Consider the following 21,858-nt stretch of genomic DNA (forward strand, 5'->3'; position numbering starts at 1 on the left):
AGGGGGGAATTCACTATTGGGCTTGGGGCGCAAAAGCCCCAGGTCCAGCTTGCGGTCCCAAGTATCCGCCCGTAAGCTCAAGGCTTGTAGGGAACATTAGGACAGTCAGAAAAGATACATTGAAACAGGCAGCGGCTAGGAGGAGATAACTCATAACTCCTCTATAGTTCTACGGTGTGCTTCGTGCCCCCATCTATCTTCTGATAATTAAACACAGCTCGATTAGCAAACCAGTGAGAACAAACAGATATTATCATCTACCAGGAGCTCTTGTTTTCCTTTTTCAGCATTACTTCGTTGAGCTGTGCATGCATGGCACATCGAATTGAATAATTCAACAAGACGAACGTTTTTTTTTTTTTCAAAACGAAGCACGGATATTTAAGACCATATTTTTCAGGAAATACAATTTCCAATAATTTTTGCGTTATGTAGTATTAGCATCACCTCTATTTTTATCCTAGATTTGCCATTGACTCTTATTGTCAAAGGTGGCTAAATTATATAGATGCATTGTCAAAAGAGTTATAAATAAATGATTTGCTTTGTCCTTGAGATTTATCATTATTAGAGCCTTACTATATCTAAATATAATAGGAAAAATATAAATGGATATGTTCTTCAATATCAAAATACTCCCTTCATTTTTTAATAGATGATGACGTTGACTTTTTCTCACATGTTTGACCATTCGTCTTATTCAAAAATTTTATGTAAATATATAAGATATAAATCACACTTAAAGTACTATGAGTGATAAAACAACTCATAACAAAATAAATTATAATTACATAAATTTTTTGAATAAGACGAATGATCAAACATGTGAGAAAAAGTCAACGGCGCCATCTATTAAAAAAGGGAGGGAGTATATTGATAAGCAAGTTGCATTCATCATTGGTCCACACCAGTTCTTATTACAATACAGAAGGTGAAAATATAAACACATGTACTACCAAAAAGAAACTAGTGATGAGAAGAACGTGTTCCTCGATCAAGGAACTAATCCAAGCTGCCAATTACTTCCATCTCCATGCATCCACTACTTAAATATTATGCCCATTCCCCTGTCGCTGTATTCCCATTAACATCACAAACATAACATAGTTACAGATTTACAGTACATGCCTATCAGTGTGCAACCATGCGCCGATATTTCTGTGCTCTCCAACCAATGTCATGCCTGAAAAATCCTTCTGGCCAGTCGACAACGTCGAGAGCGTCATATGCTTTTGCCCTTGCTTCCTCAATGTCCTTACCTTTCGCGGTTACACCAAGAACACGGCCTCCTGCCGCGACGAAGTTTCCATCTCGATCTAGGGCAGTTCCAGCATGAAAGATCTTAACTGCAGGAGAGACCTGCTCAGCTTCATCGATATTTTTTATTACTGTCCCCTTCTTGTAAACACCAGGGTAACCTTCACTTGCCATCACAACCACAGTTGCCAATTCAGGCGACCAGGTTAGTGAGACTGACCCCAGTTCTCCCCTACATGCAGCAAGCAAGACCTGTGCGAGGTCGGATTGTAACCGCATCATCAGAACCTGGGAAAAAAGGAAAATGTATTGTTAGAATGATGACATGAACAGGCTAACAATACAGCTAGATTATTTCAAAAACAAAATTAAACAGTAAATATTGAAATTCCTCCACTATAAGCACAATGCTGCTTAACTAGGATGCAATTTTGTCTTTCAGTTTGAGATGTAATCAGTAGCTCCCTTAAAATCTGCACATGCAAGTACTGGTGTTCTGCACACAGTACCTAATGACAAAGTGAAATGAAACAGTATATGAGTTCCATATTCAAACTGTAGTTTCAAGCATTTCCTCGACTTATGTTTGTTTTGTGGGAGCTCAATTTTGACAATGCAAAATGTGAGGGCCTTTGAATTAAACTCACTTTTAAAGCACCTGTAATGCAAGTCCAAATTTCCCTCCCTTTTTTTATGGGACAAGTTTGAACTACTCTTAGGCTTTAAATCCCAACATTGCAACCTTCTATGCCAATATTCCCTCCGTCCCAAAATGTAGCTATTTCTAGCACAGTGTCTTGTCCCAAAATGAAGCTATTTCTTCACCTACCTCCTCCTCTCAACCAATCACAACCATTCTTCTTCACCTACTTTCTCTTTTCAACCAATCACACACTTCCTCCAATCATTCTCACCTACTTTCTTAATACCCGTGCCAACCTCAAAAATGTCTTCATTTTGGGACAGAGGAAGTACATATTAAAGGATGAAAAATATGCTATTGTAATTGCACATCTGCACTGCAGATATTGTCCAGAGGAGAAAAACAAGCAATAGAAATCATCCCAATATGAGCTGGACTGTGATGTTCTGTAATAATAAATTTCAAATATAAATATGAAATATGCTATCTTCATGTTGGCTATTTTTGTGCCTCTAAAAGAGCATCCTTTCATCAAATGTTGCTTGTGAACAGTGGCAGATCCATACATATCCTCTGGGGTTGTCTGACCCCACAGGTTTTTAAAAACCCCCTTTAAAAACCTTGATTTTTATATATAAATCCAGAAAACTTAGAAAAATGACCCCACTTAAATATAAACTGGTATTAATCGACCCCACAAGGTTAAATTACTAGCTCCGCCACTGCTTGTGAAGAAGTTAAAATAACATCATAACGACAGTATCTGTTTCTAAAGCTAAATTGCAGCATGCAAAACTGCAAATTAGGATGATTTATGTTCAAAAGCTAACGTCATATATAAAGGATTACCAACCTGACATTCTGGATCACCAAATCGCACATTGTATTCAATAAGCTTTGGCAGTCCCGATTTCTTCTCAATCATGATCCCAGCATACAACACACCGACGAACTTGCATCCTTCAGTTGCCATACCTTTAACAGTCGGGACAATGATGCTCTCCATCACTTTGCACTTGAGTTTTTCCGTCACTATTGGTGCAGGGGAGTATGCACCCATACCACCTGTATTTGGACCAACATCGCCATCACCAACTCTTTTATGGTCCTGGGCTGATTCAAGAGGCAAAGCAGTTTCTCCATCCACTAGAGCAAAGAAAGAAACCTCCTCCCCCTCTAAATATTCTTCAACTATTACCCGTGACCCAGCAGAACCGAATGAACCTTCAACCAGCATAGAGTCTATTGCTTCAAATGCCTTTTCCAAAGTCATAGCAACAACTACACCTTTCCCAGCTGCCAATCCATCGGCTTTAACAACAATAGGGGCTCCTTGCTCCTCAACATATTTCTTAGCATCTGAAGGATCTGTGAAAGATTGGTACTGTGCAGTAGAACCGACTTAGTTAAACAGTGATAAAATTTCTTAACAATTACAATAGCTAAAATGGCTCATTAATCCTGCACATGGAACTTGATATGAAAACAAACAGTAATAGAGATCATTAAGTGAGGAATAAGGATGTATATATATGAATAGCAACAAGTAACAAGTATATGTGTATTTGGGACTCAGAATCTAATAATTAAAACATAAATATAGTTTAAGTATTAGAAAATAACAATAGAAATTAGAAACCATATACCAAGACAAACAAGAATATGTGTTTCTTATTCAGATTATACTTGTGTTATATTTCAAAGCAAATGAATAAATCATCTCTCAAACAAGTTCATCCAAGTGAGAAAATATGTTATAGAAATCCACAAAATTAAAGAGAAAGTACCTTTGCGGTGGGAATGTGGTACTTATCACACAACTTCTTCATGAAGTCTTTTGACCCTTCTAACGCTGCAGCCTCTGATGAAGGACCAAAAGTAGGTATCCCAGCTTTGACAAGCTCATTTGCAAGGCCAGCAACAAGGGGTGCTTCAGGCCCAACTACAACCAACCCGACTCCCCAGTTGCGACAGAACGAGATGACCGCGTCGCTGTTCGATATGTCCAGGTCCGGTATACATGTAGCATCTCCAGATTGAGCAATGCCAGAGTTACCAGGGGCACAGAAGACTGCATCACAGGATGGAGAGCGCTCCAAGGCATAACAAAGAGCATGCTCCCTTCCTCCTCCACCAATGACCAATACAGTTACCCTCTCTTCTGTAACAAAGCAATATATATAATTTAATTAACAGGCTTTTCTGTTGTTAATTTGTCTGAAAAGAAGTGCTTTTGCTCAAGTAATTTGTCAACCCTCAGAGTGCATCAGCCATCAGGGCATCAGGTTAATTTGAAATTTCCTCATAAACCATATCTAGCATTTAAAAATGTGACAAACGAACATATAAAATTTAAATGACAATTTGAAAAAAAAAAGAACTTTTGCTTAAGTAATTTGTCAACCCTCTGAATGCATCAGGGCATCAGGTAAATTTGAAATTTCCTCATAAACCATATCTAGCAAATTTTAAAATGCAAGAAAAGTGTTTGAAAAGTGATAGCATACACGAATATGAAATTAAATTTCTCCAGGAGTATCATACCAGAAATCTTCGAGCTGCCGTTTGTCGATGCGAGCTTCGAGCTAAAGTCCCTGCTCTTAGAACCCCTAACAATGAGATTCGAACCATATGCTACATGTTGCGCTCTGATGGGAGAAGAAATCTCTGAAACGGGATAAGACACCGAAGATTTCAAGTAATCACGAAACAAATTATTGCTGAATGCCTTAGCTCCTCCAACGTTGAGAGAACCTTTTACACTCGAAGCAGCACATGCCATGATTCTTTCTTCTGAAGAGAAAACAAGGACCATGTCAGAAACTAAAAGAAACAAAAGCTTAAAATTGTTGTTGATTCGACCTCGATGTGAAGAAGTGAGCAAAAGAACAAAACAGGAAGAAATAGAATAGCCTGCACCTACACGCCCATTTTGCACTCCTGTCAGGAGTCAGGACCCGATTTTCTCTTCAGGTTTCAGTTCTGAACTTTCAGACTCTGTCAACTCCTCTCCTCGAAAAGATTCTGAAAATCTCACCATCCTAACCCAACCTGCAGTTTGCTGTGAAACCGACCTAAACCCCTGGGCCCTGGCTACCACCAACCAGGCCATACGCCACCCGGAGTCCTGGACGCCCGCCAAGTGTTCGACGAAACGCCGACGTCGCTCCCGCCGCTCCTCCGCTCGGCACGCCGACGGCCATTGCCCCCACCCACCCCGTGCGCCCATCCCGGCCCCAGCAACAACTGAATGCCCCCAAGAAAGCAGCTCTCGGGGACAGAACGACTGACCGAGGAATGGCCAGAAAAGAACAGGAAAAGGGAAAAAAAAGGGCGCATCTTTTCTTGCGAGAATCAAAAGAAACAATCAACTTCGTCAAAACCTCGTAGAATCTTTACCTGCAAGAAGGATGAATCGCGGTGATCGAATATACGGAGACACGAGGAATCAATCGATCGATGAGACAGACGGCTGACTGGTTTCGCAGGTTAATATGCTGCTGTTTATATAAACAAACGAGGCGCGGCGCCGCGGAGGGGTTTGCTTTACGTAATTACGTTTCGATCCCTCGATTAAGGTGTTATTATAGGTTGTACACCATAACACGAGTAATGTTGCACTTTGTCCTTATAAAATGATTTGTCTCTTTGTCAATCGATATTTGGGCTCAGCGAGGGCGAGATTTCCATTGCCAAGCAACGGACCCTCCAACAACCATTGCCACTATACTTCCATCTTAATATGGTTGTATTTTTGGATATATGGAATGGATAAATGGCTATTACAAATGTGGTATATAATGTTATTGCTTTGACTTGATACCCAATTAAGTATTTGTAATAGATATTATCCATATCTATCTTGAGTATGAAACTTTCATGTTTGTTGCCGATAATATTTATATTTCTATCCATTTTTGATAGTATCTATGCCCTGACCTAATTTGGTGATTCCGCAATAAAAATGAGTTCAGATATGGGAAATGTGGGAAATGTGGTATCCGATCATCCCTGATCCGATTTTAGGCTACTTCCATCCTCATTTACTTGTCACTACTGTTTCAGCTTTGATCAGTACTAGCGTTTAAACGATTAATGTATGATTAGTGAAAGTTATATTTCTTTTGTTTGTGTGGTACAATATGTTTTTCTCATTTTGTCAGAAAAAAACGAGTTGTCAAAGTTAAAAAAACAAAAGTAACCAATGACAAGTATATGGAACCAAAGGGACTAAATTTTAGTAGAATCTCATATACCGGAATGGGAGTATACAAGTATAAATAGGATGCGCTGAGAATATGAGCTCAGAACAAATTTTGGTCAGATTAAGGTATTCACACAATCGTACAACAATTATCCGTAATATCGACGTCATACACATATCCAATGTACCATATACTTCCTCCATTTCATACTACAAATCTTTTTTTCAAACTTTTTTAAAGTTTTATCAAGTTTATAAACAAATAGCAATACTTATATCACTAAATTAGTTTTATTACTTCTAACATTAAACATGTTTTGATAGTTTTTTTGTCTGGTGTTAAAAATATTGTTATATTTTTTATAAATTTACTAAAATTTTTATTTAGAAAAGAAAAATGTAGTTATGATATTTTTTTCTGATGTTAAAAATATTGTTATATTTTTTATATAAATTTAGTAAAAATTTTGACTTAAAGAATAAAATGATTTATAAAATGAATAATATAAAAGAAGAGGAGGTAATACAACTTATTAAGAGTCTGTTTGGGGGAGCTTATAGCAGCTGCAGCTTCTTCTAAAATCTTCAGTTGCCAGAAGCTTTCCAAACAATCTAGCTTTTTACCCAGATTTTGAGAATCTGTAGTTATAGAATCTGGAAAATAAGCTCCCAGCTTCTCTAAATTCTCATCAGCTAGCTTCTCAACAAATGTTTCTCAGAATTTTAAGCTCCCTAAATAAGCCCTAAGTGAAAAGGACTGAATATATACTACTCTCTGTTCTGTTAGTACTAAGTGTAGTGGAGTTAAGAAAAAAATAGAGAAGAAAGACCACGAGAAACGGGACCACGCGATATACAGAAAGGCGAAGGCGCATGGTGCAAAAGGGCCAGCAGAACCAGGTTCCACGCGCGCAGATGTTGTGGGACGTTGCCGCTGGTTTGACGAGAAACAAACAGCAGACGATCCGCTGGTTTTCCGCCTGGCGTCGTCGGTCGACTCATCCGCCGCTTTCTTTACCGGGGCCGTCTGTATGTACATGTACTCTCGGTTTTCCATGGTAATTTTTCTAATCCTTATGATCCTTTCAGCATGACTTTTTTTTTCTTTCGAGGCGATTTGATTTGCCAGCAAACCATGGGCAGAATTCTCGAAATAATTAAAAATTGAGTAGCTAGGGGTCGTTTGGATACGGATCTCTGCATGCTGACGGTTCATTGGACTCACGAAAAAGGTGCAACTCTCTCCGTAAAAAAAAAAATCAATTTTTAGGCTTCCGTGTCTAATGTTTAACCGTTCGTTTTATTTGAAAAAGTTATGACAAAAATAAAAAGATAAATCATGCATAAGTATTATTCATGTTTTATCATCTAACAATAATGAAAATATTAATCATAAAAAAATTTCATATAAGACGGACGGTCAAACGTTAGACATAAAAACCCCAGGAATTGAGTCTTTTTAGGACGGAGGGAGGACTTATATAGATTGTTTTTTTTTTAATATGAAACTACTAGTGGATTGTTAATTAGAGCTTAATTAAGCTATCTAATGGTTGAAAACAACACGTCGTGATGGAAAGTGACGGCAAAACTGGGGCTTGTTGCAGAGGAAATCATGCACATGATGGTGGTGTTAGTCCATTCACGATTAGAGATGAAAATGGGGCCCGTTCACCGTTTCCCCGCAGTGAATTCACCTATTACGTGACGGGGATGGTTAATATCTACTCACCATGGGGAATAAAATGGTTAAAAACCTCTCACCATCGGGATGACGGGGGCGGGGACGGTGACCCGACTGTACTGTACAAGGGAGGAATTATAGACTTTTTAGATGTATTGGCCCATAATATTGAAGCCCATTTAACAGACACATATATAATCTAACCCTAAGTCAACAGGTCAAACTCCAAATTTTCCACCCATCCAGATCCAGATCCACACCAGCCACCCGACCGAGTCACGTGCGTCGCCGGTCGCCAGTCCGCCGGGAGCCGCGCGCGCCGCCGTTCGCCAGCCACCTCCGGCGCCGTTCGCCAGCCACCACGCGCACCGCCACTCGCTGCCTTCTCGCCGGGAGACTGAAGCTGCCGTCGCCGGCCGCCTTCGTCGACGCGCCGCCGGGCCGCGCGACGCCTGAAGCCATCTTCACCAGGAGCGGCCGGCAGGCTCCGTCGATGCGCCGCCAGCCTGCAGCCATCTTCAATGGGAGCCGTCGTCGCCGTGCCGCCGGGAGTCGCCGTCGCCGCGCCAATGGGAACTGCCGTCGCCGCCGCCATCTGCCGACCATGGCTTCGGCCTTCAGCCACCTCCCCCCTAAAGCTACAATAGCGACGATGCAAGGTGAGTATACTACAATCTGTGACTGTGAATATATTGTTTAACCGGGGACGGGTTCACCACGGGGAAAAATTCACCGCGTGGTGATCGGGGCTGGAGAAATTATAGCCCCGTCGTGGTTGACGGGGACGGGGACGGTGAAATATTTTCACCGCGGTGGCGGGGACGCGGGCATGACCCCCGACGGTGAATTCACCGTTGCCATCTCTATTCACGATACAAAAACATAATCTTGATTACTGCATGCAGCTGTTGTCACAGCCACAGGATTGCAGCACATTCATCTGTAGGTGCATCGCGTTACCATGTCGTGGCCCTCATGGTTGTCATGCCGCAGTAACAAATATCACATTATTTTTTACGAATGTCCTGATTCACTTGATATGTTTAGAGACTATACTGGAACATGTTTGCTAGACAAAATTTATTATTGTACTTCTAAAAAGTAGTGTATTTGCAAAGCTACTATAGAAAGCATTTGTCTAGATGACACATAAACTGTTTACACGGCTTACACACCTAATTTCAAGAAACAAGTCATATTAGTGTTGAGATATTTTTTCTACATAAACATGGTCAGTTGTAATCCTTTACCATTAGCATTCTATGAAACAACAAATGAATACATTATTTCCCTCACTTCACTGTCTGTTGAAAAATATTTTATTTATGACGAAAAACTATTTACATTTGTATTTGTATTTGTATTTGTGTATTGTTAGTGTATCCAGTCGAGGAAACATGTCTTATATTATATTTGTATCCAGTCTTATATTGTTATTGTCTAATATTGTTTCCAGTCATCTGAGAAGTATTTGAATTTTTTTATTACAACTTTTGTAGTCTTAGAATTGCAATTTTTAGTGAAAATATTCAATTTAGTATCCTACATGCAATGAACATATTATCTATACTTGTGAACTAGTTTTATGACATTTATAACTGGTTACTAAACAAGAATGTTATGTCACTTATCGCTACTAATGTGTCAAAGAAACACTTATCGCTACTAATGTGTCAAAGAAAGTAACAAAGTTATCTTGAAGATTTGCCACACAAGAAGAGAAGCTAACAAAATATAGCTATAATTATGGTTTGGCCCAATGCTCATCTAAGTTGAACCGTTTTTTTCATATTTGTTTTCAAGATCTAGCCTCTATACCAAGTTTGAGTGGGTCGATAGGTGGGAGAAAACAGCTATATTTTTTACTTATCCCTGTAAACTATCGACATATTATACTACTCTCAAGACCAAAGTTAAGATACACAAAAAAATTCTATTAGAGAGTATAACTTTCTTTAATAGGACATAGACTACATCAGTAGCAACTTGAATATTCTATGATCTTGTACCCGCTCGATGTAACTGGGCGCTAAGACCCCCTATCCCGCTCGGTATAAAATTGACTGGGGCCCTAGTCCCACCTGGTGTAAAATTGATGTTTAGTTACTCACAATAATGGTATTTAAATTGTTTAGTTGGAAATTATACATTGTATAACAAACATTAAGTCTATTCAGAATTACGGTTGAGGTGGATCTTGTTACATATATAAAATGTTGCAACTGATCCATCAAGTGGTGCACGCCATCAACAATCAGTTCAACATGCATGTCCTCTGCGCCCTCAGGTTTCCACTTTTTATGTCTGATCTAAGTTCCTTCTGAATTGCACAGGGATACTTTGATAGCCGGCCAGCATTTGATGCTAAATAAAGGGGCTTTCCAAGCACACTTTATAAGACCTGATAATTTAGCCTATCGGAGAAACTGTCCCTTCAATCAGGAGAGTTGGATAATGATTTTAGGGATTCCTTCGGATTACATAAATGAGACTCACATTCATAGGATTGTAAACGCTTTTGGGAAGTTTATACATTGGCATCACAAAATAGTGTTCTTGGCAGAGTTCTGGGAAGTTAATCCATTGGCATCAAAGAGATAGTATTCTTGGCAGAGTTCTGGCAAAATGTCTTTATACAGACCCTAGTGAAGTGCCTAGAAGAATTGTTATGGAAAATCCTGTTAATATGGGAGGTAATGGAGAGTCATGGACTCTGCACACTTCTGTGCTTAATTGGGAGTTCACTGATGTTCTTCCTATGGATGAGGATTTACCCATTTTGTGGTAGCAAATTGAGGATTTGCATATGGAGATACCAAATATGCAGCATGAGAATAATGTACTTCTTGAATTTAGGGGAACAACATGCTGAAAAGAATAATATGCAGCATGAGAATAACGTACTTCTTCAGAATTTAGGGGAACAACATGCTGAAAAGAATGCTCCTGGCCAAGTCCAAGAAGAACATGCTGAAAAGAATGCTCCTGGCCAAGTCCAAGAAGAAATGCAGTAATACTATGTCTCCATTGATGATTTTTCCTTGGAAGATTCAGATTCAGTCCATAACCTGGAGTAGTATGAATTAATATAAGGAACTGGACCAGTTGGAGATAGTGCCTTTCAAGTTATCACTGTCTTCCTTCCCTTTCAGCATTCTTCCTCTTAATGTTTGCTTTACCATTGCAGAAAATGTGTTTAAACTATTGATCACTGCTTTCAGCCCTCCATGGTCAGTTCACCTGAGATTACGCCAACCTGGTCTTTAATCAAAGTTGTTCTTCTAGATTTGGTAACAAACCAAGTCAGTGGCATTCAGGCTTGATTTCTCTCGGTTCTGAATAAGGTATAAAGCATGAGTACTTATTTCCCATCACGCAATAAAAAGTATTCATCTATAAAGTGTGAACCACATACCTTGCTAAATGTAGTTAGTTTTTTCTTTCCTCAACCATATATATGCTCATTTTTAAATCATGAAACTATTAACTTGTATTCACAGTAGAAAGAACATCAATTGAGATGTCAGCTTCTCACAGGAATTTTTTTTTTGAGATATTAGTTGTCCGAAAATTAAGCATCATGAGCTCAGGAGCCTCTGCGGCTCTGTCCTGGCTTTGAGTCCTCCTAACATATACATTATCACACAATATGAATAAGGAGTCTAACATTTTAAATATATATTTGCCATTCAAGCTTGTAGTTCAGTTTTAACAACAATAATACCTTTTGTAGTAGAAACATCTATAAACCTAAGAATAAGTACAGGCTTATCATAGGATTTGCATTAATAACACTCGCCAATAGGATTCTCTACTTGCATATCTACTACCTTTTGTTATCTGATTGCCTCCATATCAGAGCTTGTAAATTTTCCACCTGCTGTTAAAATCTACTAGCACCAATATCTCTCAAAGAACAGGTGCTACAATAACTGTATTTAGCTTATTTTGGATTCTAAGTACTACTTCAGTGATATCCAGAACCAAGAAGTAAAATACTTGTTTCTCCTAGCTAACTAGAATAACATCTTGGGTTTAATCCAAAGCATTAGAATGATCTTCACTGGGAGAAAAAAAATATTGCAAATTGCTAGCAAAATTTATTAACAATGTTCCAAGAAACCAATCATATTAGGGTGAAATATTTTTTTTCTACATAAACATGGCCAGTTGTAATCCTTTACCATTAGCATTCTATAAAACAATAAATGAACACATTATTTCCCTTACTCCACCACCTGTTGAGAAATATTTCATTTATGACTAAGAAGTATTTGCATTCGTTTTTCTATGTGTATATTGTTATTGTTTCCAGTCATCTGAGAAAACAAGTCCTATATTTTATTTGTATACTAATGTTTTGATAACTTTGGCAATGCATCCTAACCACTACATCTTGTGCCCCAAAACAGTTATAAGCATCATCTTTACATCCTCAACTCTAAAATTTAGAAATAAGATGGGAATATTTCATGATAAGACAAAATAGTGAACTTATTCTCACAAAAATCTAGAAAGAGTTTATCACATTTTTCAAGTGTTTTTAATGTATGTCTCCCTCTTCTTGTGATTTGTAGTTTTCATGGTTTTAATTATAACTAACATTATCCAAATTTTTTGCTTTAGATTCATGTGGCAACTGCTTGTAGCAATGACAATTGCAATCTACATTCCTAGATTTCTACTGTTGGTAGGATTTGCCATAGGATTATCTATAGATTTATGAGGTTTGACCTTCTTAGGCAAAAAAAAATACATAACAAACAACATATACAGAGAAAACATTGACTTCTTATTGAGGACACTACCACTGGAAGTCTCAGCTAGTGATACTTTTTTTGCCAAGTTCAATGACCAACTCAACCCAAGAGCAGGTGTATGCAGTTGGGCAGTGTTGTGATGACACTGATATTTTTATATCTTGCAATATCTTTTTTCTCTCTCTATGAAGATCATTATAATGTTTTAGATTAAATGCAAGATGTTCTTTTAGTATGAGTCACTAAACATCAATTTTACACTGAGTGGGTCTGGGGGGCCTTGGCCCCCCGTCAATTTTACCCCTAGTAGAATAGGGTGCCTTAGCCTTCTAGTTACATTGAGCGGGTACAAGATCAGCCTTAGAAAATCTTGCACTCTGAACTGTTTAACTCAGGCGAGAACTGTGCGAGGCCGAATATGGTGTAGTTATATTTACTCCCTAGGACCTTCTCTCTTTACTCCTAGTTGGATCTGCGTCTTTTTCACCTCCAGAATCACCAAAGTCTCCAATCTGTTTGCTCCTAGTTAGTTCTGCATCATTTTCATCTCCAGAATCACCAAAGCCTTCAATTTCCTTGCTCTCAGTTAGTTCTGCATCTTTTTCACCTCTAGAATCAACAAAGCCTTCAATATTTTTGCTCCCAGATAGTTCTACACCTATATGTGAAACAATGCTCATAAGTTCTATTTGGGATTGAAGTATATATAGTACATATCATTGGTCATTCTTTTAGAAGTGCTTACTCGAGAGCTTTGTTCGTTTCTTCAGTACATGTTTCTTCCTCAAAAGAAATAGTGGTGCTAGGACTACTATGATTACCACAACGCTCGGCACCACTATAGCCACTATTAGAATAGTTGTATGGTTCTTATGATTTGTTCCTGCATGTGATTGTCAATTGTTAATTTAATGGGTATTACAATTTCATTAGCAAGAATGAAAATAACACATCTATTTACAAACAAGAATGTAAATATAAAGCACGGTGAGTTTGGTATACTACCAAGGCCCCTAGTAGATAGTGTCAAACCAATATAAACTAACAATAGTTTAATCAGTGTATGGCAATAGATCAGCATGTATAAACATACTTTTAAACACGGAATGAGTCTAATATAACACATAGTGAGTTCGGTACCAAAAATGAAAGCAAAATTGTAGGGCCCCTAGTACCTTTTGAACGAATGTAAACTAAAAATATTTCAATCAATGTATAGCAATAGAGTATCATGCATAAATAAACTTTCAAACATAAATAAATTTTGCATCTCATACCTTTAGGCTTGACTGTAGCTTGATAGATGAGTTGGTCCAACATTGGAGGGCCCGTGAAGAAAGGATATCCCTCATAACGCAAGTTACACCATATTGTTGCTCTTGTCCCACCTGTTGACATACTAAAATGCGAACTAGAGGCTAGATCTCCAAACAAATCTTGCACTCTAAACTGTTTAACTCAGGTGAGCACTGTGCGAGGCCGAATATGGTGTAGTTATATTCATTCCCTAGGACCTTCTCTCGTCCTGTAGCAAATCTTTTTGATAGGTCTGTTATCTTTCTTGCCACATCATCAACAAATAACATGACTGTCTCACTAAACGACCTGCCCTGACTGATATAACCAGGGTTGTCCTATAAAGCTATATTTTCCATGTCATGTTGAATATCAAACTTAAAATCTTTTCCAGAAATTCCGAGGTGGCAAAAGTTGTAAAATGCTATACTATCCCTCTTTGAAGAATATACTTGTTGTATGTCCTTAATGGCCTTGGTGATACACCTCTTACAGGTACTAATATCAGTGTCGCCACGACACTGTGTATACACCTGCTCTTTAGTTGAGTTGGTGATGACCTTGGCAAACAGAGTATCACTAGCTGATACTTTCAGAGGTAATGTTCTCAATAAAAAGTCAATGTTCTCTCTGTATATGTTGTTTGATTTATAGTTTTTGCCTTCACAGTTCAAACTCTATAAATCTGTAGATAATCCAGTGGCAAATTGTACCAACAGTAGAAATCTAAGAATGCAGATTGCAGTTGTCATTTCTATGGTTGCCACATGAATCTAAAATAAGAATTTACATAATGTTAGTTACAATTAAAATCATAACTACAAATGGCATGAAGAGGGATAAAGACACTAAAAAGCACTTGAAAAATATGATAATGTGACATCTTACTGATTACTAGTAGTATTTTTTGAAGGTTATTCAGCACTTACGATGACCTATTTCAATTCGTTTACCAAAACAATGAGGAAACATATCTTTTCATTTTTTTTCCCTTTTTTTCTATTATGACATGTGCTGTGATGCAGCTATTTCTGTCATCACCATGAGTTGAAATAAATGCTAAATGACTAGAAAAAAGAATGGGAACTAAATGCTTCCATGTGAAACTATTTCTGCTAACATGCTTTGTTGAAGATTTTTGAATTGTATACTGGTTAAGTGGTTTTTCTTAGACGTGGTAGTCACACGGTAAAGGTATTGGAAGAACCATCATGACTGATGCCATCAGAGAGGTATCTATCGTATCTATAATTTGTTTTGCTCTTGGAACATTATATAAATGTCATAGGTGCACAGTTTGATGTTTATTTCAGCTACCACTACCAAGAAAGCTGACGTTGGATCTTTCTGTGCTTCCGAAGAAGGCTATGATAATGCAAATTAAATGTCAGAATTTCAAAGATTCATTAGTTGGAGTAAGAATAACTGAATAAAGATGCTGCTATCTTTCTGATGCTTCCGAAGAAGGCTGTTTTTTTAAATATATAATGTAATTGACTTTTGTAATTCGGCTGACTATTCATCTTTTTTAGAAATATTTGTGCAAATATACAAACATACAAGACATGCTTAAAGTGATTTTGATGGCAGATTTAGTTGTACTTGTTTCACTTCACTTAACTAAGTAATTGAATAAACATTGTTAGTCAAAGTTTCAGGAAAAAAGTTAACTGCGCCGTATATTAAAAAATGGGTAGTGATATTTTGTATTATTTTGAAGAACCTGGATCAGACGAAGATGATTAGAAGCACAAGGATGAATAGATGCAAATTGATGAAGTCCTGTTTCAAGCTTCACAAAGAAGGATCCTCAAAACCATTATACAAGAACCACCATTGTGAAAGAGAAGACTAATATATCCAACATCATGTTTGTTATTTTACTTGCATTGCATGCTCGTGTGGACTGGTCTGTGGACTGATAATATTTCAATTTATGAAAATATCTTGCTTTATACTCCTATGAAATTCGCGGATTCTCTTGTAAATTTATCTACCCTTTCTCCTCATGTTAACTCTAACCGGGAATAATAACATTGGGCTGTCTGGTAGACTTGTCCAGGGAAAAAAAACAAAGATAAATTCTGGTTCAGGTTTCTGTTGTTGGGTACTTGGGCCTATTTTCAGAATGTTTGGGCTTGTGGCCCATATATCTTCCATGAGCTTCTATGATGTGTGCTGTTTGTTACTTTCTTGTAGGAATAAGTTCACTTTGGCTCCCTTAAGTGGTTGGCGAATATGATTCGTTTCCTTGAACCACGGTACTAGATATCTCGACCCCCAATTATTAGAACCGGTATAATTTGACTCCCTTAACGGTTTTGGAGGACGGTTTTGCTGATGTGGCACCTACGTGGAGGTGTTGATATGGTCTTTGTCGATATGGCGTTGACGTGGCGCTTATTTGACGTTAGAATTAAAAAAATATGTGTGGGACTCATTTATTATTCACACAAAAACATCGTGGGACCCACTAACATGTGGGTCCAACATGTCATCATCTCTCCTCTCCTTCTTCCTCCTCTCTCTCTCCCTCTTCCCCTTATCTCTCTTTCTCTTTCTCTCTCCTTTCTCTTCCCCTTAGGCCAGTGGCGACAACTAGAGCAGCGGTGGGGGGTGGGAGCGACCGTGGTGGCTGGGAGCGACGGTGGGGGGGGATGGGAGCGACAGTTGGGGGCGGAAGAGATGGCAACGGGCGGGAGATGCTGCTGACCTTAACGTGTTGTTGCTTCGTCTCAGCTCGTCGGCATCCGCTATTGCAGGAATGGATAATAGCACCCCAAGAAGCTCCTGTTGCAGTGTTGCTTCGTCTCGGCTTTACACGAGATGAAGCAACACTGCAATACGAGCTTCTTGGGGCGCTATTGTCCATTCGTGCAATAACGGACGCGGACGAGCCAAGACGAAGCAACACGTTGAGGTCAATAGCAGCTCCCACTCGCCGACGTCGCTCCAGCCCCCCAACATTGCTCCCGCCCGCCGTCGTCACTAAAGCCCACCACCACCGCTCCAGTTGTCGCCACCCGCCGCCGGCCGAAGGGGAAGAGAAAGAGGAGAGAAAGAGAAAGAGAGATAAGAGGGAGGGACGGAGGAGGAAGAAGGGGAGGAGAGAGGATAACATGTGGGTCCCACAGTGTTTTTGTGTTAATGATAAATGGGTCCAATTCATATGTTTTTATTTCTAACGCCAAATAAGCGCATGTCAACTCCATGTCGAACGAAGACTAGGTCAACACCGCCACGTAGGCGCCACATCAGCAAAACCATCCTCCAAAACCACTAAGGGAGTTAAATTACACCGGTTTTAATAATTGGAGAGGGGGGTCAAGATATCTGGTATTGCGGCCACTACCTCCTCTTCCGGAGTGGTGACGACTGACGACCCCAATCCCGGAATCCTCCTCCTCCCGACCTCGTCTTAACTCCGCACAAGAACAAGCTGCTCAACCTCTTCGAGGTTCTCTTGCCATCTACACCAAGCCAGATTCAGTCATCGTTTGGGGCGATCAATGTCCCTGAGCTCACCAGCCGCTTCAGTTCATATCGTTGAAATGTCCCCAAGCTTGCCACTCTAGTCATCATCGTGTCGCTCGCCAAGCTTCCTTCCTAGCCACAGTCGCTTGCCGACGAGCTTGAAGCCTCAACGACATCCTGCCTTACCTACGCTCTGCCTCATTTTTATGAGTCCAGCAGTATTGTGGGGGACAAGCAGCAGCGCTACTTCAATTTGGCTCGCCTTGGAGCACGTGTGAAACCGGCGACTAATTAGTCGCGGGCTCACACTCTCTCTCCTCTAATCTCTGTTCCATGTTCTAGGTCATGAAAGAATCCAACGTGGCCGTATTATCACCGGCAAAAAAAATGCTTATTGGACCTGCTCTATGATTACCTGCACAGCTGCACTCCTGGAATAACCACCCTCGCACCGATCGCTGGGGCCCACCTGTCAGCGACCCCCCCATCTCCCGGTCGGCCTCGCACTCGCAGACGTGACAAATCCGGGCGCTCGCCGCCGCGGACGACCCTGTCCGTTTCCGGCTGGGTTGGACCGACGCACCCACTCTCTCCTCTCATCCACCCAAATCCAACCAACTCCCTCCGACACCATCATCCGCATCCCCCTCGCCGCCGCCGCCGCCGCCGCGGGCTCCGAGCCTCCCACCAGGCCAGGTAGCGTGAGGGTTCCCGTATCGAATCCTTCAATTCGAGGAGGGGGGGGGGGGGATTGGGGTTTTTTTTAATTATTATTTTCTGTTTTGTTTGTTTGGGTTGGTTCGAGGTGATGAGGATTTTGGTACTGGTTATGCAGCCGGGGTGGGTGGAAATTCCTGATTGGTGATGATGAGCTTCAGGGACTGGATCTCGTACCGGCTCGGCTCGTCGGTGCTGTCGGCGAGGCCCTTCTCGCTCTCCGCCCACCACGACGGCGCCGCCGCCCAGCCCGGGGGCGATGGGGATGGTAGGCACTCTCTCTGTCTTACTTACTTGATGATGATGATGATGATTAGTGATAGTAGTAGTTTGGTATGGTGATTGATTAGAATTTGCAGCTCAGGTTCCATGGTTCAGATTCTATTTAGGTTCTTTCTTGTTCTGAAAGGGATAACATGCTGTGCCATGTGTTTTCGAGTCTGCCGCTGCATGATAATTGTTGGATGTTTCTGATGTTGCTCGAGTACAGTATTGCCTCTGAAGTCTGAAATCTGATTGATAAAATTTTGGACTTCACTAAATGGTGCAGGGGCTCATTACAAGCCTTTGCATGATATATGTGATAGTTTTCGCTAATACTAGTTCTTCTGGGCATGTATAATGTTTGGTGGTCGATTAGTGTGCTACCAGGAACTGTTGCCCTATTGTGATTAGGAAATAGGAAATCTTATGTCTTCGAATTCAGTAGGATTGAATCTTTTTTCCATCGTCGGTGGAGCACGGCCTTGTGTCATGATTCATTAGTTTACCCAGTACCAATAGATGCTCTTGATGAAAATTTATATGCTGTGGTACTGCCAAATTGGTGTGGATGCATTTGCTTTGCTGGGAGGACATTCTGTTACTTGTTGGTCATTCATGTTACCAATAGAATGGTCTTTAGGACACATTTGTTATTGATTTATGCTCATGTTAATACTATAATGAATGCCCCCTTATTCCATCTTGTGATTCAGGCGTGATGCAAAATGAGATTGTAGAAACTGTGTCTGCCAATAGATTTCCATCTAATGATATCCGCGCATCAGATTCAGAGGTCACATCCAGTCCATCTTATGAACCAGATCATGATAGCACAAAGTCAGATCCACTAAAGCATGTTGAGGCTCTTCAAATTAAGTTCCTGCGGCTTGTGCACAGAACTGGAGTGCCTCCCACTACTGATGTTGTCGCACAGGTACTGTACAGATTGCACCTTGCCAACTTGATTAAAGCTGGCGAATCAGATTCCAAGAGAACCAACCTTGCTATCAACAAAGCCAGAGTTATAGCAGCAGAGCAAGAAGCACCAGGTGGACCTGATTTGGACCTGCCCTTGCGAATTCTTCTACTTGGAAAGACTGGTGTGGGAAAGAGTGCCACGATAAACTCCATTTTTGATGAACCAAAGGTTGCTACCAATGCATTAGCTCCTGCTACTGAAAGGATAAGGAGGATTGATGGAACAATCAAAGGAATAAGAGTTACAGTTATCGACACACCTGGTTTGTTGCCTCATTACCATAGACAGAGGAAGAACAGGAAGATTTTACATGCTGTCAAGCGCTTCATTAAAAGATCACCACCTGACATCGTCTTGTACTTCGAGCGACTCGACCATATTAACAGTAGATACTGTGAATACCCGCTGTTGAAGCTCATAACTGATATCTTGGGTTCTTCGATGTGGTTCAACACTGTCCTTGTGATGACTCACTGCTCTTCATCTCCTCCTGAAGGACCAGATGGTTATCCTCTGGAATATGACTCCTATGCCCGTTATTGCAAGAATGTGGTGCAGCGTCATATCCAGGTGGCTGCTTCTAACACACAGATGGAGAACCCTGTAGTTCTTGTTGACAATCATCCAATGTGCCGACGGAACACCAAAGGTGAAAGAGTTTTACCTAATGGGAAGGTATGGGTATCAGAACTTTTACTGCTATGTGGGGCGACCAAGTTGTTGGCAGAAGCAAATTCCTTGCTTAAGTTCCAAGATAGCTTCCTTCTGTCACAAGCAAATACCAGACTGCCTTCACTGCCTCATCTTCTTTCATCACTCCTTAAACCTAATCCATCATCAAGATCAGAAGATGTTGGCATTGACATGACCGAAGTGTCAGATGATGAGGATGAATCTGATCAGCTACCGCCATTCCGTGTTCTGAAGAAATCTGAATATGAAAAATTGTCAAAAGAACAGAGATCTGCATATCTTGATGAACTAGACTATCGTGAAACTCTGTACCTAAAGAAACAGTGGAAGGAGGGAATTAGGAGGCAAAAGCTTGTTGAAGCTCAAAATGTTGATGCATCAAATGCTGTTGGTGATGATTACGAAGAAAGCGTGTCCCCAGAGGTTGTGCACATGTCAGATATGGAAATTCCGTCAAGTTTTGACTCTGATTATCCAGTCCATCGCTACCGTTACCTTATTACTGATGATATGGTGTTCAGACCAGTTTTAGATCCACAAGGATGGGACCATGATATTGGATTTGATGGGATCAATTTTGAAGTATCTCAAGATTTAGAAAAGAATACCACTGCATCAATTGCGGGGCAGATGAGAAAGGACAAAGAAGACCTGTATATCCAATCAGAATGTTCAGTAAGCTACAGCGGTAAGAATGGCCGCTCCTTGATAGGGAGCATGAATATGCAAACAGCAAATAAGGATCTGGTCTGTACTGTCAATGGGGATGCCAGGTTCCACAATTTGCCCTGGAACACTACTGGAGGAGGCATTTCCATTACTAAATTCGGTAGCAAGTATTTTACTGGTGCCAAATTAGAGGATTCCATCACTGTCGGGCGACGAGTTCAGTTGGTCGGCAATGCTGGGAGGATGGTTGGCTGCGGGCAAGTGGCACATGGAGGTGGCCTGGAAATGACATTCAGGGGGAAAGATTACCCTGTGAGGGAAGAGAGCATCACAGTCGCAGCCACCGCTCTGTCGTTCGAGAAGGAGACTGTAATCAGCACCAATCTTCAGTCAGACTTCCGAATGGGCCGCGGATCGAAAGTCTCAGTCAGCGCTAACCTAAACAGCAGGAACCTAGGCCGCTTCTGCGTCAAGACTAGCACTTCAGACCATTCTGAGATAGCCCTGGTAGCTGCGGTTACACTGTTCCAGTTCTTTCTCAGGAGAAGGACAGCATCAACTGATAAAGGTGAGCAACAGTTTGAGTTTGACACTTACTCAGATGAGTAAACGAGTAGGACAAAGAACACAAACCATAGCATGATGCAGATGTTCAGCGACATCAAGATTTTGGGCTACTTGGTGAAAGTTTGGGCGTCCTTCAAAATCTAGGATTCCAACTTGTACAGAATTATTGTATGTCTGATGTATAAATGCAGCATTTTTCTAGCAAAGATGGGCTTATGCCTGATGCAAACTAGGCTGCTATTCCCTCCGTCCCAAAAAAAGACAAACCCTGGATTTCCGTGCCAACGTTTGACTGTCCGTCTTATATGAAATTTTTTTATAATTAGTATTTTCATTGTTGTTAGATGATAAATCATGATTAATATTTTATGCGTGACTTATCTTTTTTATAATTTTTTCAAATAAAACGAATGGTCAAAAGTTGGGGAAATCAGGGTTTGTCTTTTTTTTTTTTTTAGAGGGAGTAGTTTTTAAGACTGTAATGAAGTTCAGTTTTGACGTCAGATAACGTTTACTTCAGAATTTATGTGGAGCGGATGACCCATTAGCTCTTACTGTCTCATCATAAGAAGATAATCCATTCTCTCTTTGAATGGGTTTGGAGAGATTTCATCTATCGAGTTATATCTTTGGGGAAAACAATAACAATGT

The 21,858-nt window shown here is 40.3% G+C and overlaps 2 protein-coding genes and 1 long non-coding RNA gene across 5 annotated transcripts; 2 read left to right on the top strand and 1 right to left on the bottom strand.

The window, feature by feature from the left end:
- Window positions 1-871: 871 nt before the first annotated feature.
- LOC4351721 (phosphoribosylamine--glycine ligase) lies at window positions 872-5,378 on the bottom strand. 3 transcript variants are annotated; one of them, XM_015763392.3, is made up of 5 exons: window positions 5,300-5,378; window positions 4,445-4,693; window positions 3,688-4,058; window positions 2,754-3,284; window positions 872-1,545 (listed from the first exon to the last, which is right to left on the bottom strand). In XM_015763392.3, the coding sequence occupies exons 2-5, from the start codon at window positions 4,680-4,682 to the stop codon at window positions 1,132-1,134; spliced, it is 1,554 nt and encodes a 517-aa protein (XP_015618878.1). In that variant the 5' UTR covers window positions 4,683-4,693; window positions 5,300-5,378; the 3' UTR covers window positions 872-1,131. The 3 variants fall into 3 exon arrangements, with proteins under 3 accessions (XP_015618878.1, XP_015618875.1, XP_025877614.1); XM_015763389.3 differs by having other exon boundaries at window positions 3,688-4,061; XM_026021829.2 differs by lacking the exon at window positions 5,300-5,378 and adding an exon at window positions 4,824-4,935 and having other exon boundaries at window positions 3,688-4,061.
- A 2,630-nt stretch (window positions 5,379-8,008) lies between these two features.
- LOC9267371 (uncharacterized) lies at window positions 8,009-15,433 on the top strand. The gene is made up of 3 exons (XR_001542261.3): window positions 8,009-8,447; window positions 10,122-15,076; window positions 15,141-15,433. It is a non-coding gene; the product is annotated as an uncharacterized lncRNA (long non-coding RNA).
- Window positions 15,434-17,870: 2,437 nt separating this feature from the next.
- On the top strand, window positions 17,871-21,634 carry LOC4351723 (translocase of chloroplast 90, chloroplastic). Its single transcript, NM_001423357.1, has 3 exons — window positions 17,871-18,014; window positions 18,154-18,303; window positions 19,013-21,634. The coding sequence occupies exons 2-3, from the start codon at window positions 18,183-18,185 to the stop codon at window positions 21,247-21,249; spliced, it is 2,358 nt and encodes a 785-aa protein (NP_001410286.1). The 5' UTR covers window positions 17,871-18,014; window positions 18,154-18,182; the 3' UTR covers window positions 21,250-21,634.
- Window positions 21,635-21,858: the final 224 nt, after the last annotated feature.

The sequence above is a fragment of the Oryza sativa genome, chromosome 12, assembly GCF_034140825.1.
Source record: "Oryza sativa Japonica Group chromosome 12, ASM3414082v1".
Classification (NCBI taxonomy): Eukaryota; Viridiplantae; Streptophyta; class Magnoliopsida; order Poales; family Poaceae; genus Oryza; species Oryza sativa.